The sequence below is a fragment of the Alligator sinensis genome, unplaced genomic scaffold, assembly GCF_000455745.1.
Source record: "Alligator sinensis unplaced genomic scaffold, ASM45574v1 scaffold313_1, whole genome shotgun sequence".
NCBI classification, from domain to species: domain Eukaryota; kingdom Metazoa; phylum Chordata; order Crocodylia; family Alligatoridae; genus Alligator; species Alligator sinensis.
Window position 1 is genome coordinate 1,461,376 of NW_005841939.1, and position 27,136 is coordinate 1,488,511.

At 45.0% G+C, this 27,136-nt stretch overlaps 1 protein-coding gene across 13 annotated transcripts in view; it reads right to left on the bottom strand.

The window, feature by feature from the left end:
• Positions 1 to 27,136, bottom strand: part of LOC102384676 (blood vessel epicardial substance) — a 75,904-nt gene that overhangs the window by 18,393 nt on the left and 30,375 nt on the right. For 6 of the 13 annotated variants that reach the window (XM_025199214.1, XM_025199215.1, XM_025199211.1 and 3 more), the window contains exons 2-4: positions 18,870 to 19,103; positions 14,217 to 14,341; positions 1,141 to 1,328 (exon numbers count right to left, since the gene is read on the bottom strand). In XM_025199214.1, coding sequence (XP_025054999.1) covers positions 1,141 to 1,328; positions 14,217 to 14,341; positions 18,870 to 19,103 — 547 coding nt within the window. Of the gene's footprint in view, positions 1 to 1,140; positions 1,329 to 14,216; positions 14,342 to 18,869; positions 19,104 to 22,505; positions 26,715 to 27,136 lie in introns of those variants that run through there. The other 7 variants (XM_014518096.2, XM_025199208.1, XM_025199213.1 and 4 more) reach the window with 7 other exon arrangements.

A 27,136-nucleotide genomic window follows, 5' to 3' on the forward strand; every position in this document is an offset into this window, starting at 1 on the left:
AGCCCCAGGAAGGGGCAGCCTTTTTAAGAAGCCCCGTGAGGGTGTAGCAAGCCCCAGAGCGGGGCAACTATTGAGAAGCCCTAGTGCGGGCGTGATGGCCCCAGGAAGGGGGCAATATTTTAGAAGCCCAAGTGTGGGTATGACAAGCCCCAGGGAGGGGACACTATTGAGAAGGCCCCGAGAGAGGGCGACAGCATTGAAAAGCCCAGTGCGGGTGTGACGAACCCCAGGAAGGGGGCAATACTTTAGAAGCCCAGGTGTGGGCGCGGAAAGCCCCAAGGAAGGGGGGCGGCATTTTAGAAGCCCGAGTGTGGGCGCAGAAAGCCCCAGTAAGGGCATAGCAGGCCCCAGGAAGGGGCACTATTGAAAAGGCCCAGACAGGGGGCAACAGCGCAGCGAAGGCCCGGAGAGGGGGCGACGGCGCAGCGAAGGCCCGGAGTGGGCAAGGAGAGCCCCAGGAGGGGGCGTCAGAGTACATAGAGAGAAAAACCAACGTCTATCCCATCTGCGAGGCTTGGGGCGTGGTATCAGGGGTGGTTGGAGCCACGCATAGCCCATAAGGCTAGGGTGCCCCGAAGCACCCATTGGTGCTGGACAAGACCCACAAGGGGTCCAGGAGTCTACATGTCCAAGAGGGCACAAGGCAGCCTCCCAACTTAATTTAAGATCAAAGATGTGGCGGGCGAGAATAGAGGGTGCCCTTGGGCCGACCTGACACGGAGAGGGGGCCTCAAGGAGATCATGGCCTTCCTGCAGGACCCTGCCGTGACATGGCCCTTCTCCACTGTCTTGTTTAAAATCTACCAGATGGCTGGATGTATTTTATTCTCAAATATGCTAAACTTCAGTATTAAAGCCTGAGTGAGCAATAACAAGAAAACCATTTCTATCTGAACAAATATCTTTGGAGATTCTGGACACATTATATTTTTAAAAGCATGGAAGTCCAACCCCTACTAAACTCAGTGGGCTCATATGATATATGTATATGGCACAATTTGGATTTAGAAAAAAAAAAAGATTAATTGCAACATACTGCAAACAACAACTTAAAAAAAACAAACAAAAAACCTTTCAATCCCCCCCATCATCCAATACATAAGGATTATTTCCAAACCTAATACAGAGTCAAATACTTACTTTCCCTTTAAGAGAATACTTAGTTGATCATCAACAGAGGTTTTATCTTCTGCAGCATATGCTTGACCTGTTTTTAAAGTCTGAATGTTGCAGAACTGTCCAGTTAATCTCTTAAACAGTTCTGGAGGCACATGGAGGGGTTCAAACATTCTCTTATAAAGACTACTGAGCTCTTTTTCAATTTTGATCTGGAATGGAATAGCAAAAATATTTTAAAAGGAAGATGGACCAGGAGATATAGGAGTGTAAGACTGGATTTCAATTATAGTTACTATATATAGTAACTATAAAAACTCAACATTTGCCAAAATAACGACACATTAAAAACTTCTAGGTTTTTTTATGCTTAGGTCAGAAAAGAAACCCATGTGGCATCTGTCCACAAATGCTGTCTATTATATAATGACCACAGTATTTACTTAAAGCTAAAGCTTAGGACCATACTGCCATTTTATGGCTCCATCCCATACCAAAGGCATGTTAACTGATTTAACCAGAATAACTCTAGGTACCCACCCCTGTAGAAGTGAACAAAATTTGGATCAGGAGAAGAGGAAGAAATCAAGACTCCTGTCTCTTTCACTCTGCATTCCAGCTTTGTTCCTTCTAAGGAGTGCCCATGATATGTTAAATTCATGTCTTGCATGCTGTGGGAAAGCATGGATTCAGAAAACCACTGCAAGTATTTGTTAATGACAAAGAAAAAAGCCAATGCCAACTGAACACTCCATGCTCAGAGGACCACCAAAACTCAAGCAGAAGGGAAGAGGTGGAAAGGAAGCTGGTGGAAATATCAAGATGAGAAGTCTTTCCTGAATGAAAGTAGCTGAGAATGAGGCAACTTCTAGTGCCCTAGGCCCTTGATTAGTTAAAAAAACAAGGCAGGCTGAACAGAGGCCTTCATACTCGGTGGGTAAGAGTGAAATCGGAAAAAGGGAGTGAACAGCTCATGATAAAAAAGTTCAAAACAAGCATAGCAGAAGATAAGAAGTTGAAAAAGGATAAATGGAAAGGAAAGAAATAAGGGGGAAATTAATAAATCATTAGTTTAGGATTAAAATTTCTTATAATTTGTTCTATGTTTTATTGGATGTCACTATTAGAAATAGAGCAAAAGGAAAGAGACAGGGCAGGTGCTAGGATGTATGTTCAGACAATAGTAGAAAGCGATGTTAGAAAGAGTGGAAATTTTAGTTGACTCTTGACTAGGGAGAGGGACAATGGTGAGAACACATTCCAGAAAAATAATGGGAATTTTTATTTGGAATTTGTGAAGTTGTATGTTTCTGCCCTTCCTGTTCCTTATGTTACTTCCTGTCCTTGCAGTGATAGGAGATTGACAGCATCCTCATCCCCCTGCTTTATCTATGGCAAGTTACAGAAATAATTTCATTTTTCAGGCATTATGCCTGACAGTTGTGCATAAGGGTTGCTCCCAAAGGTTTAAAGAATAGGTTAGACAAACACTTGTTTAGGATAGCTTGGGAAGGGATAATCATGCCTTGAGCAGAGGGTTGGACTGGATGACTATATAAACATTTGAAGTTTTAGGTGCAGAATTCCACAGCTTCCGAGACAGTCCCTGAAATGGATCTCAATCCAAAAGCAACAATATAATTAGACTGGACTCACATGAATAAAACACAAGTAGAAGATATAAGGTTGCAGGTACAGTCTCAAGTTTGGCCTTTCCTGATTTTTAAGCATTTGTCTTTGCATCTTTAACATTTCTCTTGACACAGATCAGGGTACCAATTTTGAAAATACATATATGAAAGAAGTTTGGTATAGGAGTAGTCATATGGAAGTCAACAAGATAATTTACCAAACACTCACATTTAAGATAAGTTGGGTGTGTCTAGTACAAAGATGCTTTACTGTGCAGTAGACTAATCTACTGCACAGTAAAGGGTAACCATTTACACGTGTTCAGCATTAACTGTGCAGTATATTAGTCTACTATGGGGTTAGTTACTACTTGCAGTAACTACTGCATAGACTGCTGACCAGAAGCAAATTGCTCCCAGTCAGCTAAGACAGCAGGGGGTGGAAAAACAAACAAACAAACCTGTCCCTTCCCCCGGGTAGCTTCTTTCCAGCCCGCTGCCCTGGTCTGCCAATTGGGGCAGGGGGCTAAGGACCAGCAGCTGTGGTGGGGAACATTTTCCCAGCCCCCTCCCCCAATCTGTTGATTGGGGCACTAGGCTGGGAAGCAGCTGTCCCAGAGGCAGGACAGCTTTTCCCACCCCTCAGAGACCAGGGCCTGACTCTGGTGCCCCCTGATTCATACCCTGGCTGCTGTAGGGGGTACATCAGGGCTGGAATAGCCCTGCACTGAACTGCTCCTGTCCAAAGCAAATGTGCTCCAAATGGGAGCATGTGTAGATGCCCTGCCAGGGAATGTTTACTGCACAGTAAGCTTTCAGGGCATTAATTGCATGTGTAGATGTGCCTGCTTTTTCTCCCCAGTCAAAAAGCCCTTCATTTTACATTTGCATACAAGGGAAACTGATTAAATATATTGCAGGCGCATCTCTATGCTTTATTAATGCAATATGGGCCACTCCTGCCCTGCCTTATCTTCCTGCAGTACCCAGGGGGGGCTCCAGGCTCCCCCCAGGTGCTAGTTTGAATGCTGGCAGGTGGCATGGGGGCTGGTCCCAATGCACACTGGGCCAGAAGAATTCTGCAGGCTGCAGTGGCAGCTGTCTCCTGCCCCTGTGCACATCAGAAGGGGTCCTGATATGCACAGGCCCAAGAGAGAGCTGCCACTGCAGCTGGCAGAGCTATCTTGGTCCTGCGCACATTGGGACATAGAGCTATCAGCAAGTCCCATGCCCAGCAGGGATTTCCTGCCCAGCAGGGGGCTTACTGGCAGCTGCCCCACAAGAAGGAATGCTGCCAGTGAGCCCCTGGCTGAGTAGGGAAGCAAAGAGCTCCCCAGTCCCTGTGCTGATCAGCTCCCGGCTCCTGGAGCTGCACAGCACTGGGATTGGGGGGGTGGGGAATGACCCTGCCCAGTGCTGATCAGCTTCCAGCTCCTGTGGGGAGCCGGAACCTGAGCAGAGCCAGGACCAGAGACAGAGAACACCCCACCCCCTGCAACTCCCTGCTCGTGTGGCTGACCGGGAGCAAATTTGCTCCTGATCAGCATCTACAGAAGCACTACTGCACAGTAACTACAGTATTTACAGGTAGTAGCTAACTGCACAGACTAATTCATATACATGAATGAACAAGGTACAATGTCTGTACATTTTTCCTATGAATTAGTTACACTGTGGCTGTGTGGGGGGTAACTAAAGTAATCTCTCTCATTGGGACTCACCTGCCACACCCTGATGTAATGGAAGAATAAAAAGTTAATTCCCCAATGAGAGAGGGTGTAGTAAATCACCCTAGAAGCAGGATAGAAGTAAATTTGTTTATTAGTGAATTCCCAACAGGTTGTGGATAACCCGACCGTTTTCACAGCGTGCGGTCTTCCTTCACCCTCCACCACCATACAACCCACTCCTCTGAGCCTGTCAGCTCACCTCCAGCCTCTCTTTCCTTCCCTCGCAGGTACCAGTGGATTTTAATTCCATGGAACCTTCTCTCCACCTGAAGATTAACCTGGTAAGTATCTTCCCCCTCTCTCACCTCTTTGCTTTGCCGGTCACCATAGTTACCTTCACCCGGTCAGCCAGTTTGATCAGTGACCCACTCTAGCACTGGGTTTGCCACTCCTGGGTTTGCCACTCCTGCCCCGACTCTTCCTCGCACTCACAATTTTGTACCATCAAAGGAACAGGGCTGTTCCTTGCCTTATTACATTCACATTTTAAAAAATGTGGATATTTTTAATTGCATATGTATGAACTGTATTTTCACTGTTCAACCAAATCAGAATTTTCTCCTAGAGCAATAAAATGCATCTCTCCTCAAAAATAGCTAATTTTTTTTTTTTTTTTTTTTGCCAGGTTTCATTCTTTTCTATTCCCACAAGACTCCCCCTTCAGGGAATATGAATTATCATTATTTGAAAGATGACTCTTGGAATGGAAATGCTCAGGAAGGATAAACAATAAGTTAGAACTTGAAGTAAATGATTGTCAATGCTACCAGCTGCTAATTACATTCTTCGTAAGTGACTACACTTACATGATAATGAGGTTTTGAATATACACATGCATAAATATTATGGCCCTTTGGTGTCAAAAGACCTTACAGTTGCACAGCTCTTGTGCCTACAGCATATAAATGTTATAAAGGTGAAGTTTAGACTATACTAAATCTGTGGAATGTTAAAAATGGTGTGAAAATTAGAATATGCTAGGAGTAGACATGTTAAGGGTTAATACCATTTCTAGCCTGCGCAGCTCTGACTTGCCCCTAGAGGGCTGGTGAACAGGGGCATGGCTGGGAGCCAGGACACCTGAGCTCTTTGCCTGCTCTGGAGGAGGTGGAAAAGGGGAGCAGGAGCTGGGAGTGGTGCATTCTCAGATACTAGAAGACTGCAGATTGCTCATTTCATCTCCGTGGAACAGACTGAAGTCACCCTAACAGGAGCTAGGTAGCACAGCAGGGTTAAAAATTATGCCACTTTAAGCAAGGATTAAGATGCTCAGAGGGCACTTAGCATGAGCTAAAATGCAGACACTCATGTTAAGTGCCTTTAGTATGGTCGAAGCTCAGTTGACTGCATTTGAAATCATTGTTGTGGGCCATTTTCCCAGTAAGCCATATGGGCAGGTGTAACATTTTTCTGTTTTAGCTGAAATGTTCTGGGGTAGTGCCAAAGCCTCAAGTCAGAATTCAGTAAAAGAATTTTTCAATTAGGTCTAGCTTCACTAAATCCCCAAAGAGCCAAAAACCACAAAAATCATATTTTGGTCAGAAAAGGAACCTGTTGCTATTTCATGGGCTTTATTTAATGAAATAAATAGTCAACAATTGAAATTATCCATCAATTATTCATTCTGCAATCTGTCTAGAATTGTAATAGTTTTCCCATTCTTTTCTTTTCCTAAATGTGTAACTTGCAAGGATAAAATAAATACAATTATTTGGAAGAGATAAAAATCTAATTCAGAATTATTTTCTGAATTTTCTTTGCTACCTTTTCAGTTTTGGGGTCTTTGTTTTAAATCTTCAAGTTCAGTATTAAAATCAAATTCCAACTACAAAAGCTATGAACAGTAAATACTGCATGCTGCATCTGCCAAAAAGTCTAGCATTCATAATCTGCAATGAATGAGATGCATAGATTGTCTGGCACATTTTTTTTAGTTCTATTTAATTTTATACCTGCATTTAATGAACAATTTCAAGCACCACAAGGTGCCTGGTTTCTGAGGTGTCGAGTACCTTTAGCTGCTACTCACTACAGTTGTAGTTATGGATACACTGATTTTTGTGGGGGGGGGTGCAGAAATAATAAATAAATAAATAAATAAATCAGGAACTCCTTTGTGCTATACTCCTCTTCATCAGGTAGGTTAGCACAAAGGTTCTCTTGGGAAATCAGAGGGTTCATTAAACTAGGTACAGAGCCACATCTATAGCATGGCAGAAGGTATTCTCAAACAGAAGGGAAATGCTAAGTTAAATTATAGTGTGGTTGAACATAGATGACCCTGCAAAATCCTATGGAGTTACTATAACATAGCACAGAGATCCCCAAGGTCAGCTTGAGCCACAAAGTCCCTCTGACCTTCCTTCCTGGTCCAGCAGAATCTGCCCTATACCTAACAAAATAAAACCACAGAGCAAATACATGTTTTATACCCAATTTATTCTTGTTGCACCTCCTCCCATTTCAGTAGATCTGGACAAGTTATGAATTTGACCTTATGTATTGTACTTCCTAGGTGGTGATGGCTAGCATGTCCTAAAGGGTTGTAAGAAACATGGATTACAATCTTCCATTGATTTCCAATGGGATTTATAGGCTTTCAGAAATTTAATCTTTAGACCCAAATGCTGAAGTGATGCTGTGAGCCCCTCACAAAATTGAAAGCAGACACCAGAGCTGATCTTGGAACTCTCTGGATATGTCCCTGGTAAACTGTAGGCTTAAATCTCATGCATTTCCTGCAAATGGCTGATTTCTGGGTACTCACAAGCTGAATTACATAGCAACTTCAGGTAAATGGATACATTGTTATTGAATTATCTATTAAAATGATTAATACAATTACTGCAGTGTTCCTTGAGCTACTGATATTGACTGAAATGTATTTTATGCTGCCCTTATATCTTAGTATTTCAATTTGCTGCAATTTTATAGCTATAATGCACTGCAGTGCTGAATATACTAGAGGAGAAAGTTAATTGATCTGGTAGATATGTAAAGGACAATTAGTTAGAAGGGCAGGCAAGGATAACTTTGGAATCAAAGAGGTGACTAAATCCTGGGCATGGGCCAGGTTATAGTCTCTCTTTTGAGGATGAGATGGGAATGGAGGGTTTGTTTGTTTTTTTCAGTGAAAAACAAAGTATGAATTAAACTTTTGTATCTTGCTAATGCTTGACAATAACTATTTACTGCTTTGTCTCTAAACCAAAGTCTTTCTTGTACAAGTTTCCTTTGAGACGCTTTTAAAAAGCCAACATGCCCCATGGCATATTCAAAGAGCTACCTGTACTTTCCCCAATCTAAGTCATGAGCAGAATTTATTAAAGTTAAATGATAAGCCAGCACAGTTTTGTTAAGGTAATTTTCTGTTGACTGACAGTTAATAAGTTGAGTTCAGACACAAGCATTCTTCATTTTTAGGTCTAGTATTAGGTTGTATGCATGACAACTACTAGAGAGCAATTTACCTCAGATTCTACTTTATAGTACATCTACTCTGTAATAAGGAACAATCAGCTCTCCAAAGCTACTTATTCAATTGTAAGTATTATTAACAATGACAATGCCCAACTACTTAGTTTGAGGGGGGAGGGGGGGAAAATGGCAACTTGCATCAAGCAAAGGGCTACACCAAGATGAAAGTGACTACAGGAAACTGGTACACAAGTGGCACACCAGTGTAACTTATGCCAGTACACAGATTTTCTTCACTTTATTACCTGTAATGGAGCGACTTATACTGGTGTAAAGACTAAGTCATATGTCCACTCCATTTCATCCTAAAATAAAAATCAAACTGCTGGCCTAAACACAATGTGCATCTACACCTAACAGTGGAATGTTTGATACTGCTGCTTAGTATGGTAGAGCCAGATCGATAGATGGGGGTGCAGTCATACCTCCCAGGTGGCTGTGCTGCACATGCACAGTCAGCTCTGACTTCATCACCTTATCAGAGCAGCTCCAGGGGGCAAATGTCAATCCCATTCACCCCACCGCCATGCTGAATTCAGCATGGGCAAGGGAGTGGGAGGGTAAGCAGCAGTAGTGTTCATTCCCCAGGTTCTGGAGTCACGCTGGTGAGCTCAAACAGCTCATTCTGCACATGCCACGCCACCAAATGATGGTGAAACAGACATCCCTGGATCCACCCTTCATAGAGCCTTGTCGCACAGCACTTGTGCAGTAGCAAAGCCCAGAGAGGACTTCAAATCTCAGACACTTGAATTTTCACATTATTATTTTATTACACAAAAATGTAGTTTATCATTGCATCTTATATGACATTTATGACACTCAGGTCAAAGTGTCAGAATTAAGGCTTCTAATTATATTTAAATACGTTAATGCCACTCTTGAATGTATACATGGCCATAAGGTTTTTTTCTTCTCTGATCACATGAAACAGTGGTGTTTCATGCCAGGATCTAGAACACTCTCAACCACCTGCTCTTATCTAGCAATGTAGGAAAGGTAGGAGAATTATTACATCAGGAGTTTCAGTAAGGGCCCTCTAGTGTAGACTCAAGTAAACCTTAAGCTGTCTAATGACAGTATAGAATAAAGTTATTTACTTTTGCTTGACCAAAGTTTGGGTAAGAGAAGAGGTAAAAGAAACAATCAGGCCAGAGAACATCACAAAGGCATGAACCATTTTAGAAAATTAAAAAAACAACACCCCCCACCAGGTTAAAGGCTGTGCTAAGAGTTGTTTAGAGTACATTTTGTGGTTCAATGCTAGACGAGACTAATTTTAGACAAGACATACCCGAGATATGAAATAAAAACAGGCATGTGAATATTAGAGTCATCATCGTTGGCAGTCTCTCACAGTTGAGGATGATTGTCATCCATGGATTCCTTATCTGTGGATCTGAAGACCGCTAACGGCCAATCTGGGATCAACAGGTTCTATGGAACTCAAAACACATGTTTCCATGTGGAGTAGCTGGCTCCGGATTCAATTCAGATATATCAAGAATATACTTTTTTTTTTTTTTTTTTTAACCTTATTTCTTCCAGGAATAAGGGTAAGATTTCCCATTACAGAGATTGTTTTTTCTCTCCAGATATGAATAAGAGAGAGAAAGATTAAGGGATTGTTTACCAATAATTTTTTTGTCGCGTGTGGGGGTAAATCATATTTTACTTTTAACTAAATAAATAAATGGTAAGGAATCCCAGGTCATAATATCTTACTGAGGGCATAGGAACAAACCATTCCAATGAGCAGGAAGACTAGCAACAGCTAGAACAGCTTAGCTTTGCAGGGAACTCTTCAGTGAGCTAACACACAAAAAAGGAAGCTTACAAGAAGTGGAAACTTTGACAAACAACTAGGAAGGAGTATAATAGTATTGCTCAGGCATGCAGGGATGAAATTAGGAAGGCCAAAGCACAACTGGAGTTGCAGCTAGCAAGGGATATGAAGGACAACAAGAAGAGTTTCTACAAGTATGTCAGCAACAAGAGGAGAATCAGGGAAAGTGTGGGTCCCTTACTGAATGGGGGAGGCAACCTAGTGACAGAGGATACGGAAAAGGCTGAAGTGCTCATTGCCTTTTTCACCTCAGTTTTCACAGGCAAGGTCGGCTCCCAGACTATTGCACCTGGCATCACAGTTTTGAGAGGAGGTGAGCAGCCAACAGTGGTAAAAGATCAGATTAGGGACTGTTTATAAAAGCTGGATGTGTATAAGTCCCTGGAGCCAGATGCAATGCACTGGAGGCAGCTGAGAGAGTTGGCTGATGCGACTGCAGAGCTCCTGGCCATCATCTTTGAAAACTTGTGGTAAATCGGGAGAAGTTCCTGATGATTGGAAAAGGGCAAATATAGTGCCCACCTTTAAGAATGGGAAGAAGGAGGATCTAGGGAACTACAGACCTGTCAGCCTCACCTCAGTCCCTGGAAAAAAATCATGAAGCAGGTCCTCAAGGAATCCATTTCTAAGCCGTTCGAGAAGGTGATTAGGAACAGTTAGCATAGATTCACCAAGGACAAGTCATGCCTGACCAACCTGCTTGCTTTCTATGATGAAGTTTTTGTTGTTGTTGGTTTTTAAAGAGAATTTTGTGTGTTCCAAACCGAATCAGCCAAATCGATTCCAAATCTGAGAGTCAGCCAAGAACCTTAAGTGGTCCTACTACGGGCAAGCATCCTCCACACCAACTGGGGCTTCAGATGTTTCCAAATTCTTTGGCAGGCATCCTACATGCAGGCCCAAGACCAGAGGCTTGGGGGTCAAATGCTCCTGACCTTTTCTCACCCTCAGCCGTATGGCCCCAGAGGCAAGCTAGGAAGAAGTCTCCTATTTCCGTAAAGTGGACATAAAGCCAAGATCTTCCCATGGGCAATAAGCATGGGAGAGTAACTATACATTACCTCTGCAGGTACTGCCCTGTGCCAGAAAAGCTGTTATCCTCAGATGCGACTAGGAAAACCGCCCTGGTGATCATGGTATTTCCCTTGCAAGGTAAGTATGCCTTCTGTGATGAAGTGACTGGCTCTCTGGATGCAGAAAGAGCAGTGGACCTGATACACCTTGACTTTGGCAAGGCTTTTGATATGGTCTTCCATAACATTCTTGTAAGCAAGCTAAGGATGAATCGATTGTAAGGGGGACAAAAAACTGGCTAGATCACTGGGCTCAAAAAAAGGGTAGGAATCAATGGCCCAACATCTAGTTGGCCACCGATATCAAGTGGAGTACCCCAGGGATTGGTCCTGGGGTCAGTTTTATTCAATATCTTCATCAGCAATCTGGAAGATAGGATTGAGTGCACCCTCAGCAAGTTTGCAAATTAAATTAAGCTGGGGGAGTAGCAGATACGCTGGATGGTAGGGCTAGGATTCAGAGATACCTAGACTAATTGGATGATTGGACCAAAAGAAATTTCATGAGGTTCAATAAGGACAAGGGCGATGACCTGCATTTAAGTTGGAACAATCCCATGCACACCGATACAGGTTGGGGACCGACTGGCTAAGGAGCAGCTCTACAGAAAAAGGACTTGGGGGCTACAGGGGACAATAAGCTGAATATGAGCCAACAGCACACACTTGTTGTCAAGAAGGCTAATGATATACTGGGCTGCATTAGTAGGCGCAATGCCAGCAGATTGAGGGAAGTGATTCTTTCTCCCTGTTCAGCACTGGTGAGACCACATCTAGAGTACTATGTTCAGTTTTGGGCCCCCCACTACAGAAAAGATGTGGACAAATTGGAGAGAATCCAGCAGAGGGCAATGAAGATGGTTAGGCAGCTGGGGCACAAGACTTCTGAGGAGAGACTGAGGGAACAGACTTATTTAGTCTGGAGGAAAGAAGACGGTGGGGGATTAAATAGCAGCTTTTAACTGCTGAAGGGTGGTTTCAAAGAGGATGGTTCTAGACCGGGGCAGGCAATTATTTTGGGCAAAGGGCTGCTTACTGAGTTTTGGGAAGCCATCGAGGGCCACATGACAGGCAGCCAGGGGAAGATAAATATTAATTTTCTAAACTTTTTGGGGCCCCGCGGGCTAGATAGAATGGCCTGGCGGGCCGCATCCGGCCTGTATTTTGCCCACCCCTGTGCTAGACTGTTCTCAGTGGTGACAGAAAAGGAGCAATAGTCTCACATTACAGCAAGGGAAGTTTAGATTAGATATTAGAAAAACTCTCTCACTAGGAGGGCAGTAAAGCACTGGAATAGGCTACCCAGAGAGGTGGTGGAGTCTCCATCCATGGGAGGTTTTTAAGACACAGCCAGACAAAGCCTTGGCTGAGATGATCTAGTTGGGGACGATCCTACTTTGAGCAGGAGGTTGGACTAGATGACCTCCAGAGGTCCCTTCCAACCCTAATTTTCTATGATTCTCTCCGATCCATTGCAGCCACAGAATATGCATGTTTAAATCCATGGTTCTTTTTAATATGCTAAGTGGGAAGCTGGCAGAAAAAAAGAAGTTAAGGTCTAGGGATTTCTACAGCTGATTCTCAATTCAGGGAGTGTGCACAATGTCTTGGATTCCTCCACTATCCTACTCTGCAGTTCCTTCCAAGGTACCTGCAGAGCAGCACTAGCACTTATGCTTCAACTGGCTGCAATTCCATGGAAGGAGTTTTTGACTACACAGTGTGCGCGCCAACACAAACACTTTAATGCACATTAGTCTATTTTAATATACATTAAAGAGCCACCAAAAAAAACATTATTTAGTTAACATGCATTAAAATAGGATAATACGCATTAAGTGTCACTTTAAAAAGTACTCTTTAGTTAATGGGCATTAAGAAAGGCTAATGCGCATTTTCCTAGTACCTCACAATGGACTGGGCATTTTTACACATGGTATGGGACGCAGTACTGGGCACTTTAAGTAGTGAGATTAGAGGGGTGTTGGGTTTTTGAACCTGAAAGCTTGCCTAATAACTATTTTCCAACTATCTGGGTTGGTCTAATAAAAGATATCAGATTCACCCAAGGAACCTTGTCTGCACGCCGATTAGAAGCACTCTTGTGTCACGTGTATCAGCATCGCTGCATGCCCCTGCGCTGAAAAAAAATGGTGGTGGGCGCTTTGAACTAAAGCTCATTGAACGTGTTTTATTTCAAAGTGCCTTGCTGCCATATTTTCAGTGTGGAGATGCACGGCGACGCTGATACATGTGACGTGGAAGGCTGCCAGAACATATCAATTTTTGTGCTCCAGCAGACTCGATTAACTGGATTCCCAGTGCATTGGAGCAGGCTCCGCACACGTATGTAGGAGCCCAGAGGTACTAGATTTCATGCACATTAACTAAAGTGTGTTAATGCATGTATAGATGTGCCTTCTGGAGGTACTAAATTTAAATGTGCATTACCAAAAGCGCATTAGTGAATGTGTAGACATGCCCAGTATGTTACTAATGATTTTAACTGAAGATCAAGCAGTATTCTGTGTGGAAATTAAACTAAAGGATTTCTTCTTTTATCCTGTGGCTCTTCTCACATCCTGCACAATTTTGCTGGTTATCCCTCAGCCTCCCAGGTTCTCAACAGCATTAGGAATAGCTCTGTAGTTATTAGTTTCCCCCTCTATAGGGCCAACTCAAGGCTTTCTTTGTTGGTTCTCTCCCCCTATTGCTCTCCCCACTCCCTGGCTCTGTATTGCATGATGAAGGAGAGAACAAGGGATAGCAGAGAACAAGGGGCAGGGCTGTTTGTGTGACTACTGTGCAGAAAAACTTAAAAGCTGCATTAAAGAGCTCAATATGAAAATAAATTCAGTTAAGAGTTTATCAACGGCTGCCCTCCACCACAAGCCAAGATGGCTCCAGATTTTAAACCATAAAAAAAAAAAAAGAAAAGAATTTATTCCCCCAAAGTTTCTGAGCCTAAGTTTCAGATACATTAGTGGGACCTGATTTTTCCAAAGTTTGACACACCAATCCTCTGAAAAATAAATAAATCAGCTGCACTTTGAAATGTCTCAAGTTGTACACAAAACAAAAAAAAGAATGCAAAACTGATCATCATTTGAAATGTAAGTCAGTTTGAAAGAAAATAGTATGCATTCTAAACAATGAAAAGATTTAAAAGGAGAAGCATTTTGCAAACGATCAGGCTCAAATCATACCAGTAGAAACTGATACCTGCCATTGTTGACCGACTCAGGCAGAACTTCAACCAAATTCAGTGAAGTTTGCCCAAGCACAGACAGAAAATTGTTCTTTTATCCTTTTAGATGTTGTGCAATTTAATCATTATACATACCGGCCTTCTCTTGTACACCAAGTATATAAAATGCAAAAAGTTGATCACCAGGAATACTGTATTCCAGATCATTATGTCCACGGCACAACGGAAGAACGTAGCCCAGATAATAAACATTGTACATCCTGTCAAAAATAAAATAAATTAAATTATACTGTTCAGCTATATATAAACATTTCTACACAATCATATATACTTTATTATTTTGATGTACCTGTAAAACCCTCTTTTTTCAAAAATAGCCACTATGATATAAGAAATTATGCACTTTTCCAATTTTAATACTGTTAGATATTAGGGACAAACACTGGCAGCATTTTAATAAAAAGGGAGAGTTATGAAACCAATTGGTTTAAATTGCAAGAAACATTTTAAATAAATAAATCCTGCTTTGCATTTCTGCTTTGTCACTGGCATGACACTGATTTGACACAGAACCAATAAGTATTCGTATCAAAATGTAAAGGTTACAGACAAAGGGAACGTTAAAAATCAGCAAACACTTTTTCCATGGATTCCACAATGCTATCTACAGAAATTTTGAAATCTTAGGGAAACATCACAACATGTTGTGACAGAAAAAGGTAAATCTGTATCTTCCTTCGTTATGTTGAGGATGTCACTTGATAGGAGAAAATAATGTCTGAAACATTTTCTAAATATTATCAAATTCTTATTCATATTTTTAAATTACTCTGCTCTGATTAGCAAGAGCTGCTATACAGATAAGGTTCTTGTTTGTGCAACTTCTGCTTACATTACATAATATACTTTCTAGTTGCCATCTCAGTCTAAAAGATTCAGATTCCATGCAATTCAGTTAAAAATAAAAGCACCCTAGAGCCCAAGTCAGTGAGCTCTACACATGCAGAACTCCTGTTGATTGTAATGAGATCTTGTAAAAAAAGAAAAAAAATAGACCTTTGTTTTGACAATTTAGCCTATTTTGACAATTCAGTTTACGGTAAATAGGAAAAAGATAAGACTTTGGCACCACCTACCATCACAAAATCCTTCTAGCTCTTTAATATTGAAAACCCACATAGACTTTAAACAGGGTTCAACTTTCACCCTAGAGATTCAAAGCCAATTGAATAAAGGCCTATTCAAATTGTGAGCCTGCTCTTTCAGCACCAATCACTTCAGGATATATAAGAAAGGAGTCAGGAAGAGACTTAAAATTGTTGCTTGGTCACTGAAGAAGTCAGAGGTGCCTAGGGCAGGAGGTACTAGTGACAGCTCCTACTAAAGTGCAGAAAAGGCGATAGTGCAAAGCAGCAGAAGTCTGAAGGGCTGCAAAATGTAGTGGAGAAAGCCAGAGCAGAAAAGCCAACAAAAATACTGAAGTCACAGTGGACATTATGAATGTAAAGCATACCCTGTGGGATGTGGTTAAGGCAACAAGATGGCTGACTACTATAGTCTAGGCTGAAACAGCCATTTATCACCTGAAAGAATCAGGACTGAAACAGTTCTTCTCCATGCCACTCTCTCAGAGCACTACATTCGGGCAAGTGTGTTGGATTCAGAATTCTGCAGTACAACTTCATTTCAAGTACAAATGCATTTAATATCTGGGCTATCTTGTTTGCTAGTAAGGAAGGACTCTCTCACTTTCAGGGTAATTACGTATTAGAACAAATTATCTAAGAAGGATATGGAATCTCTGTCCTTGGAATTTAAGAGAAGGTTAGCCAAACACTTGACAGAAATAGTTTAAATAGAGAGGAACCTGCCTACAGGGTACTAGACCAGATGCTCTCCAATGGGAGGCCTGGAAGGGACCCTATGCGTCTATAACAGGGGTACTTCACCCCAGGCCCACAGGCCAGATCCAGCCTCCTGAGCCATGTAATCTGGCCTACAGGGCTCCACCTGGGTCCAAAAACTTTGTGGGGGAGAGCAGTGGCACCATTAATTGCTGCTCCCTTGCTGCCAAATTTTCAGACCTGTGGGTAGCCCTGAAGGCCAGACAGTGTCCCTGGATGCTACATTGGGTACGCAAGGTGGCCTGGGGCTTAATCTTGGCATATGAGGCCAGGCAGGGGAGGTGTGGGATCTGATCAGACATGCAGGGCCAAGGGAGGACAGTGCTGGCCCAATAGCGGCACGCAAGCCTGGTCAGGGGTGGTGCAGGCACAATCTAGGTACATACAGAGAGGCAGGGGCGGTGTTGGGCCCAATCTGGGGAAGGGGTGGCATGGGCCCTATCTAGGCATACAGGCCTCACCGAAGGTAAAGCAGGGCCTGATCCAGGTGCCCAAGACTGGCACAGGGCTTAATCCACAAGCCCAGGGTTAACTGAGGCCATGCAGAGCCCACTGGAGGCAGTGTAGGGCCTGCTCCCGGTGCACAGGGTTGGGGGAAGGCAACACAGGCCTACCCCAGCACACAGGGGCTGGTCCAGCACACAAATTAGTGCCGCACCACTCATTCTGTCTGCAGGGCCAAAAGATTGAGTGCCACTGGTCTATAGCGATTATAAAAATGTGTAACAAATTTGATCACCTTGCTTTTTTGAGTATGGTCAGAAAAAGAATGCTAGTTAACCCTTGCATTATAACAGCCTTAGACTTGCAGCAATATTTCTATTAATTTTGGTACTAAAAACCCAGAACCTCTCTCTATTACACACTACATGATCACATAATCAAAAGGCAATCTCTGCCCCTAAGGGGCTTATGATTCCAGTACAAGAGAGAAAAAAAATAAACAAAAACAACCACAGATGAGGGAATACCAGGAAATAGCGAGACAAGTCTGGTCTGCAAGAAATATGTCTCTGTTCAGCAGCAGTGTAACTGTTAAATATCATTTGTCAGTCTCAGAAAAGGAAAGCCTTGAAAGAGGATAACTCTTGAGTGCATGTTTATTGGATGTTCCTCCCAAGCGTGAAAGGCTGAGTATGAGAAAGAATGAAGGTGCTCGCTTAAAGATTCAACAAGTGGGCAATGGAACCAGTGGTCCCAAATGGAGGAAGAGTCTATTGCAAGGATCTCAGTACTTTGAAATCTTATGATGACAACAGAAGACAGAAAGAGTGGAGTGGCAGAAACAGCATATCACAGACTGAATCAAGAATCTGGAGCCACCCGCCCCACATGGAAAACACATGCCAGAGTTGCAACAAAGTCTGTCAATCCCAGATTGGCCTCATCACCCATCTTTGGACCGACAGGTAAGACAATCATGGAAGACAATCATCTTTGACTGTGAAGGACTGCCAAAGAAGAATAAGATTGGAGCCAGACATCCTGGAATCTGATTGTCAGCAGGATCTGACACCTACATAGTGAACAGAGATGGCAAGGCGGAGTTTTGAAAGTGAAGACAAGCAGTTTATGTCAGAGAGAGAGATGACATGATCAAAGTGACAGACAAGGGACAAATTATATGTGCAGCACTATTCCACATGCTTACAAAGCTAGACTGTATTTGTTCTTCCCTCTGGCCTTGAAAAAAACAGAACTGAGATGCAAGACTAGAGCGTGGACCAGAGTTTTAGCTATATAAATAAATAGGAAAAGCTTTATTTTTACAGCTGTCTTCCAGAAAGGATCCAATGGACAAATAGTATAGTAGTATCCGCAGTAATCAGAAGAGATGGCAGGGAGCACGAGGTGGAGGTATGGTGGGGTGTTATTCCATGTTGCAGTTGAAATGCAGGCTAGACACCTATGAGACTAAAGGTGAATAATTATGAATATAATCCGTATTCAAAAGCTTCACTGCTACGGCACAATATCTCAGACTTCATGTTTTAAGAAGAATTAAGCCAAGTTACTACATGAAGCTGGATTTTATTTACAGGTATAGATAGTATTTTCTCACCATTACCCTTAAGCCCAGGTACCAGCACGGTGCTAAATGGTATTATTACTTACATGACCAAGAAATAGAGGCCCTGGCAATGTGGAAACATTAAACATTCCATTAACACTTTTTACTGGGAAAAAATGCTAATGGTTCTTTCCATTCGGGATTTCTGTTTTTCCCCACTCCCTGTCTCTCTCCAACGAAGTGATTTATGAGCATGAGAGATTTATGCTGCACCTTCTACAATCTTTATATCTCACTGTAATAACAAAAGTTAGAATTGCACTTTTCTCTCTCTCCCCCTTTTTTTTTTTTTTTTTTTTTAAATAGTTGAGAACTTTCTTCAGGGGCTGAATTGTTTCTCACGTTTGGTCATGAGCATAAATTAGATTTCTTTTCTGAGGAAATCTGCCATGGGGAAAGATACTCAACACAAACAATTTGCTCCTTTCTCCCCTCCGTTCACTTCTTTTCTAAGCCAAAAAAATCTCAACAGCTGAAGCTGCACACCACAGACTTACTGTGCATTTCACATCTTACTGAAACTTAAGAAAATGACCCATAAAACAGTTTAGAAATGTTAAGAGTACTGAACTTTTGAAGCCAGCATCAGAACACATGCTGACAGTTCTAAGTGACTGGACCTTTTCCAGCCAAGGAATTCAAGGTCAGAATAGCTAACAGGCCCAAGCTGTAATAGATTATCCTTCAGCAAAATATCATGACAATTAAAATATACTAGAATCCCACGATGAAAGCATGACTCCAGGGAATACCCTATATTAAGTATATAATACTCTTTAAATCATGGCAAGGTTGTAAAAAAGTTTGACCTACCTATAGTTAGCAAACTACGCAGGAAAATCATATGAAAATTTAAAGTAGTTGGAATAACCAATCCAGCTGCAAAACAAGTATTTGCCACATGAAAAACCAGATGATGAATCTCTTTCCAGTTTTCACATGCAGTTTCATTGAAAGGCACAAGGGTGGCATTTTTGAAGTCTGGAATAACACCTAATGGGGTAACAGTGAGTGAAATAATTTCTGTAGAATTCATCTTGAAGGCTCCTGGAGAAATACAAAAAAAAGTGTTAACAGTAATAAACCTTTACAATGCTTAAGAAATACACATCTTCTTGAACATGACTTGGAGGTATTTTTTGTATGCTTTAATTAGTAGGAGATATGCATATGTAACTAAGTTCTTCAATTAACAAGACAATAAAACATTTTAAAAAAAAGTGAAGACTAGGAGTTTACGTATAGGCATATATTTCAATATTTGGATCACCTACACACCCAGTGCATCATCATTAGTGTCCCAGGGATTTTCTTATCACTCCATAAAAGTATACAGGGGTATTACCCGTTCAGTATACCTAGCATGATAGAAACCAGAACAAAAACTTATAGTTCTAGGGCCAGCATCATGTCTTACTCCTACTTTTACATTAACTGGAAATAAATATAGATCAAAAGCAATATATCGTCACAAGTTATTAATAGAAAAATAAAACTTTGTCTTTTTTTCCTCTTTTATGTATAAAAGGTAGCCTGATTGGAATTTTTTCCTTCTTGAAAGGACTAGGTACCAGTGAGTACATCTACACATGAAATTAACACAAAGTAATAAACTCTGGAGCCTTTTGAGCCAGAGTAAATTACTCCCAGGTGCAGCATCTACACGTGTGCCTGGGACAGCACCATTTGAGTTGGAGTAGAGCAGGCCCAGGCAGAGGATGAGGGGGGTGAGCCCCAGGCTTCAGAGTCTGGCAGCAGAGGGGCTGGCTGGGGCATGAGGGAGTTGAAAGTGAGGAGCTGTGTGGCTAGGCAGCAGGTTTGGCCCCTTGGTGGCTGGGCTGAGCAGGTGCAATTTACACCAACGGTCAGCATCTACACATGCATTTAGATGCAGTAAATTACCCTGGCATAAGTAGTACTGTGCCCGATGCTACTATCTTACTATGGTGTAGATTAGTTTACTGTGTCATATACATGTAGATGGGATGCTTTACTCCACAGCCAATTAGTCTACTACACAGTAAAGCACATGTGTAGACACAGCCAGTCAATCTTAACTTAAAACCATCAAGTCTGATCTTCTCTAGTTTTGCTGGAGGTCTCAAGTTCTGTAAGTATGTTTTTATTACCTGAAAGTCCTCAAAAAAATAAATATTTCTCATTAGTTGATCAGATATTACTTGCCACTCTCTAAAACTAACTTTCCTATCATCCCTAGAATCTTTTAATGAAAATTGGGTGAAAAAAGGTAACAAACTGAATTTTCAAAGTAAAAAAAGTATATATTTTTAAAGACTTTCTGCATGCTTCTAAGCAACAAAAATTGTGTCTTTATCAAATCTCTTTCCAAAACACAGTTAAGTAATTCAAATTAAGTAGTTAATAAAACAAGAAGTTGGGATTTTTCTTAGTAATGGTACCTAGAGAAGACAAGCTTTCCTCATTAGGATCATAAATTGGTGTTAGAGCAGCTTTGATAGAACTTTTTCACAAACAAAATTTAATTCCAGTTAAACATCTTTATCTTTAAAATTTATATTAAAAAAAAACCAAAAACTTCTTTCCAGAAAAGTTTGTAGGACCCCATCTGGTTACAGTATAAAACAGAGTTCTGCTTTATTCCTATTAATGACTTGCATGCACGTATCACGGAGGGAACAGGCTCCTTCTTTTTTATTAAACGTATAACATTGCCACAAATTCTGTACGGACATTTAATCTCTGACACTCATTACTAAGGACTAGAGGGATCGGCACCGATAGAAGGAAAATTGACATTATTGACAATCAGCTTTTTTTGGCTAGTGTAGCCAGTGTCAATGATAAATGCTGTGTGCACATGCACAACTGCAGCATACATGCAGTCAGGAACGCAGCCTGCCAGCTTGAAGAACAGCATCCGGCCAGGATGTCTGTTCAGGGGAGAAAGCATAGGAGAGGGAAGGAGCCGAGGGGGTGGGGGAAGCAAATCGAGGACCCCCATGGTGAAGGAGGGAATGAGGCTGGGGCAGATTCTGCCCAGCTTGAGCAGGGTGGGGTGCAGGATGGCACCATGGGCAGCTTGTTCAGTCGGGTATGGGGAAGGGGGGCAACTCCCCACCACTGTGTGGCCCCCCCAGCAGAGGCATGGGGGCTTGTGCCTCCCAGATTTGTGCACAGGGTGAGGGCAGGCTGCCCACTGTGGACTCGGGGCCATGGACTGTGCCGGCCTCTTCCTGGTGGGCAGGGGGTGGGCTGAGAAGGGCTACAGACCAAAATGTGCATTTGGACTGAGTTACAGTACAAGAACATTTAGAACTCTGATACATTCAACATTTCTTGCAGACTTGGATATAGTGGGCATGCCTACATGTGCAATTAATGCAGACATATAGCCTCTGGATCCTACTGCTCCATAGTTTTTTGCTCCTGGGCATGCCATTTGAACATGCACCTGTAAGCAAAAACCTCCAGAGTATATTGCTCCAAAGTTTTTGTGGGCAGTATATGGAGCCTGGTCAGAGCAGCCACAGCTGGCAGCAGCCCACGGCTGTTCCGACTGGGCTCAATGTACTGCGAAGGGGCTGGCTGGACTGCAAGAGTGCTTCAGCATGGGACTAGTTGGTAGAGAGCCCCCGCACTGAAGCACCCTCATGCCTCAGCCAGTTGCTAGTGTCTATATCTGTGCTGCCAACCACAAAAAGACTCCAGAGCAGGCTAGTACTTGTGCATGTGTCTACATGTGCAATTAATACACCTGAATGTTACCATGCAGTAAATTCAGGTGCAGTACACTTCAACCAGGAGCATGTCTATATGTGTGCCATCAGGCACAGATTTACACCCAACAGGAGCAGTCAGGTCCAGGGCTGCTCCTGCCCTGCTCTGCCCCCCTGCAGTAGCCAGGAAGAACTCTAGGCTCTAGGTGCAGCTGCCCAGATGCCAGCCCCAGGCTGGAAGGGGCAGGGGGGCAACCTCAGGCTGCCAAAGGGCTCCCATCCTAGTAAGGCGCTTACCCTCCGCTTCCAAAGGGCTGGGCCCAGCAGGATTCACATGCAGAGCTGGCTCAGCTGTTGCCAGCTCCTGCTCAGGGGCCGAATGGCGGTGGGGCAAGCAGAAGGCAGCGGCCCAGGCACGGGGCCAGGCCACCAGGGGACCAGACTCAGGAGCCAAGGCAGGGGTCCTGCCCAGTGCAGGCAGCACTGCACTTCCTCCCAAGCCCACTGGGGGTCTTGGCACTGGGCTATGGATGGCTACCAAGGGCCAGGCAGGGCTGGACTGGGTGTTGGGCTGCACAAAGCTGACTGCCAGGGCCAGGATGGTGTCGAGAACCCAATGGTCTTCCTATGTCACCTCCACCACCCAGGTCCCCATGGGGCCCTCCCGGTCCTAGAGAGGCTGGTTGAGGTCCAGGAAGACAATGTGCCTCTCAAGGGAGAGGTATGCCTGGTCCCTCTCCTGCCCCCTCACTGGGTTCTGGACTCTGTCCTAAGACGAGCACATGAGCCACTGCTGTGACCAGACAGTCCAGCAGCACGGTCTGGTCCTGGGTCCAGCACTGGCAGAGGTGGAGTGTGCAGAGGGTACCGGCCGATGATGGCAGCATCTTTACAGCTGCATCTCCACCAGTGGGTGGTGGTTCTCCCCTGCAAGCAGCTGCTGGACCTGTAGAACAAGGACAGAGAGGCTGCTTGTGAGTATTTGCAACAACATTTCGGAGATAACATGTATTGTATGGAGGTGCTGTGCACCGTCTGGCCTCAGTTCAGGGGGGTGCTTGCACAGGTGCCCAGGGACCATCGTAAGTTGGCTGGGCAGGCCCTTCTGTAGGTGGTCTACTAGCCAAGTCATCCATCCCCTCTCCTACAGCGGGGGCAGGTGGGCCACTTGCCGCAGGCAGCCTGCCTTCCCTGTCCCCTACCCAGGACAGGCCAGAGCTGGCTCCTGCTGGCAGCTGCCACGGTGGGCCTGAAACAACTCCCTCTCTTCTCCTCTCTGCAAGTCAGGCAGTTTGCTCCTGCGCTACTGGAGGGGAGGGTGATGCCTCCCTCTCCCCGCAGCAGCCCTCTCCATAGAGGTGCCCTGGGCCAGGGCCCCCACCATGCATGGCCTGAGCCCCAAGTGTGCTCCTGGTCAGAGTCACCTGGGCATACCACAAGCTGTTTGAACACAGAGGGGTACCCAACCCACTATGCCCTGCTGCTGCCGATTGCCATGGTGCCCCAGGCACAGCTGAGAACTTGGTGTGGGGCTCTGAGCTTTGACTGCATTTCATGCAAGCCCACATTTCCCCACAATGTGCGCTGCTGCCTGGAGGGGTATCTCTGCCTATGCTATGAGTGCTTGACCCCCCATGGATGAGGAAATCATTGCTGCCAAATAAATTTCTCTGCATGCAACAGGCCCCTGGTTGCCTAGCTGGGAGGCTGCTCTCCATTCAATAAAGTCCTTAACTGGTCTTTTGCCTCTCTACATGTTGGGTGGGGGATACTCTGGCAGGCAGGGAGGGAGCTTAGCTAGCAAGGGTTGGGAGGTGAGGTGAGGGCCCTCCACTCACTCAGTGAGGCCCTTGGCTCCAAGCGTGTAGCTTGGAGGTAGGCAGGTGAGCCGACATGGGCGTGGGTTGCCGTGGCACTCCCTTTCTCCCCCACAAGCCCTTCCCTCTATGCAGAGCTTACCAGACAGGAGTGGCAGGAAATCCCAGCGGTTGGACTCAGTCCCTGGCTGCAGTGACATGGTCCAGCCGCCTGCAGTGTCCTGGGGCACAGAGGCATGGTACCTGGTTGCCCGAGCAATGGCTCTCTCTGGGGAGGAGCTGGAGCTGCTCACTGCTGGGGCCTGTCCTCCTGGCTTGGGGTGTGCTGCTGTAGTTGGCAGGGTAACTGGTGGCCTGGGTTGCCAGGTGAGGCTGTGGCCACGGAGCACACCAGGACCTGGTGCTGGTGCCCCAAGGGGCCCTCCCGCAGTGAGTCCTCCTCCTTGCTGAGCCATGATGCAGGCTCCAGCAGGCAGGGCTTGCCAGGGTCCCTCAGGTTCTTGTCTAGTTGCCATATGAAGGGCATGGACCTGCAGGCAGCCTCAGACTGATAATTGTGGTTCATCACTTGGACCCACTGGGCCCACAGGTCCTTGATCGTCACACGGCACTGGCGGCCACACTTCCGCATGAGGTCTGACATGGCCCTTGTTACAGGAGATTATAGTAAACTCCCATTTCATTCGGGCACTTTCCTGCTACGCCTTTGATGGGAGATAAAAATACAGATTAACCACAAATGAAGTTAAATTGCTGTCTTTGTAGTGCCTCGACCCTGATGTACATCAATCTTCTTTCACTTATAGTAAATTTGTAACCACAGATAATTGCATGAAAGCACGTTCTTGATACAGTCTATAACAGTCTTTATATCTGGTGATGAGCGCATCTCAGCCAAAACTCACCTGTTAACTGTTCTCTCCTCTCCACAGAGCTGCTGCATCCTGTCTTCCAACTCCTCAGAGTCACGACCATCCGTTCCGGTGAGTATACAGGCAAGCACCCACCTCCACCACAGGTCCCCTGCTTGCTCTGGTGATGCTCTCCTCGCTCTGTGGCTCCACACAGGGAGTTTCTCGCTCTCACAGCGAATCTCTCACTCGCACTTTCCCTTCCAGGGGTCTGTTTTTATCACATTTTTCATTCACCCGTTGGGAGAAACCTCTAGCTGTTTGCAGGTGTGTTTGATCATCTGGCGAGACACTCGATGATGTCATTCTTCTGCCCCCACGGCTCCGCTTTCAGCGTAGACTTCTCTTTTTCATTTACTCAAATAACAGATTTTAATAGCACTCTGTTACAGCCCTTATGGCACACAGATGTGTGCATTTGCCCTTGTGGCCCAGATATGCTGCTGCTGGACCCCTGCATCACCAGACTGCAACAAGGTCCATGGACTCCTGCTCCATCCAGTTGGGGCCCCAGGGCACTGTGTTTAGTGTTGGGGAGGCTGCCATGGCAGCTGCTGCCAGGGGCCTTGGGGGATCAGGCTGGGGCTCTGGGTGTCGGCATCATGTGGGTTGGGGCATGGTGCCCAGGAGACAGACTCTGCCTATGTGGTGTCCTGGGAGGCAGAACCAGAGTATGCAAGGCTGCAGGGCCTAGCACATACCCATACTGGCAAGTCATGGAGGCTACACGCCAGACAGCTGCTGGCACAAGCCCCAGGGAGCAGAGCTGGGGGCTGCAAGGCTGCTGTGGCCTGCACATGCCCACACTGGTTGGGCACAGTGCCCAAGAGCAAGTAGCAGCTGGCACGGGCCCCAGGAATAAGGCCAGGGGTCCGGGAGCTAGCTTGGGACAGCTGGAGAAACTGCCAGCTATGTGGCTCTGCCCCAAGCAGGAGGCTGGCCTCCTGCTTGTGCGGCTGACTGGGTGCAGTTTGTGCCTGACATCCTGACATCAGCGTTTACACGTGTGCTACTGAATATTAGTTTATGTGCCATTTGTCTAGCACCTGTATGTGTTGGTACCAGCGCAGTACTAATTAGATTAATGCATAGTAAATGCCATGGACATATAGACAGTGACGCTTCACTGTGCATTACATTAGTCTAGCGTGCAGTAAAGTGTCTTGTGTATATGCACCCAGAATTTACAAGTACTAGCCTGCTCCAGAGCTTGTAAGTTTTGTGCGCCCTAATAGAAGCACATATACAGACGTATTTACTGCAGGTGACATTTACTGCAGAGCTAATTAGGCAGCTCCACAGTAAAATTCTTGTGTAGATGTGCCCAGTTACCAGTTATTTACGTCTTTGTAGCAGGATGGTCTGTTTTTTTTTTAACTGGGGCTATCAGCTGTGGGTGGTGGGGGGAGCTCAGGTTCCAGTGATTAGCTGGCAGCTAAAAGCCCAAGCAGGGAGAAAGCAAGGAGCAGTTTATAGCCAGGAGATGGACTGAAACCCAGACGCTCACTTCTCGGAAGGGCTAGAGTTATGGTCCCTTTCTGACACCCACAAAAAGGTTGATGAGCTTTGTTCATTTGTATGTATCAATGGTTATAGTTTGTGTTATAGGCTATTGTTTGGATTGGCTGAAGAGTTCTTAAAGGGACAGTCTGCCTGCACAACAGCAGGCACCCCAACCTGCTTATACTCTTTATTTTGGGGTACTAATTAGACTTGAAATCATTCTTTTTAATCTTCAGCTGTACTCCCGATTAAGATACTTGGAACTGCTCCCATCAGTTTATATACACTTATTTACACAAGTTTCCCTTGTTTTATGCAGGTTCTGTATATGCAAATTTGCTCTTATGCAGTGACACTTTTTATACCCAAAATTTCTTATGTGCAAGGTAAATTCACTCTTATGTGACAAGCATAGGCATGCTCCCCTCTCCCCCAAGCAGGTAAGTCTGTGGGGGGATGGGAAAGGGCCGTGGGACCAGGGTCCCACTCACCCCAGCCCTTGCTGCAGTGGCCCCGGGAGCACCACGTCCCAAACCTCGTGGGGCTCTGCTTGTCTTCACTCACCCCAGCCCCTGGGCTGTGCCATGCCACGGTTGAAGCAGCTGGTGTCGGCTGTTCCTGGGACTGCTGCAGCAGGGACTGGGGTGATTGGGAACAAGCGGAGGCCCAGGGAACAAGAGGCATGGCTAAGCTTGTCCCCACCCACCCCAGCCCCTGCTGCAGCAGCCCTGGGAACAGCTGATACAAGCTGCCTGCAGCTGCTGGGCTACGCCATGCCCCAAACTCCAGTGGCTCCCCTTGCCCCCACATACCCCAGCCCCTGGTGCAGCAGCCCCAGGAGCAGCCGACACCACCTGGCTGCACCACTGCACTGGACAGCCCAGGGGCTGGGGTGAGTGAGGACAAGCTGCACTGTGCCCCATGTCCCCCGGACCTCTGCTTGTTTTGACTCACCCCAGCCCCTGTTGCAGTGGCCCCCGGAACAGCTGATGCCAGCTGTGGAGGGAACTGTCAGTGGGTGTGGGGCAGGGAGCGGGATGGCACAGCTTTTGCTGCTATGCACACCCCAGGAGGGCTGCAGGCTGTGGGGCTGTGCTGGGTGAGAGCAGACTGCCGCCCGCCCCAAGCACCAGGAAAAGCCCGGTGCTGCC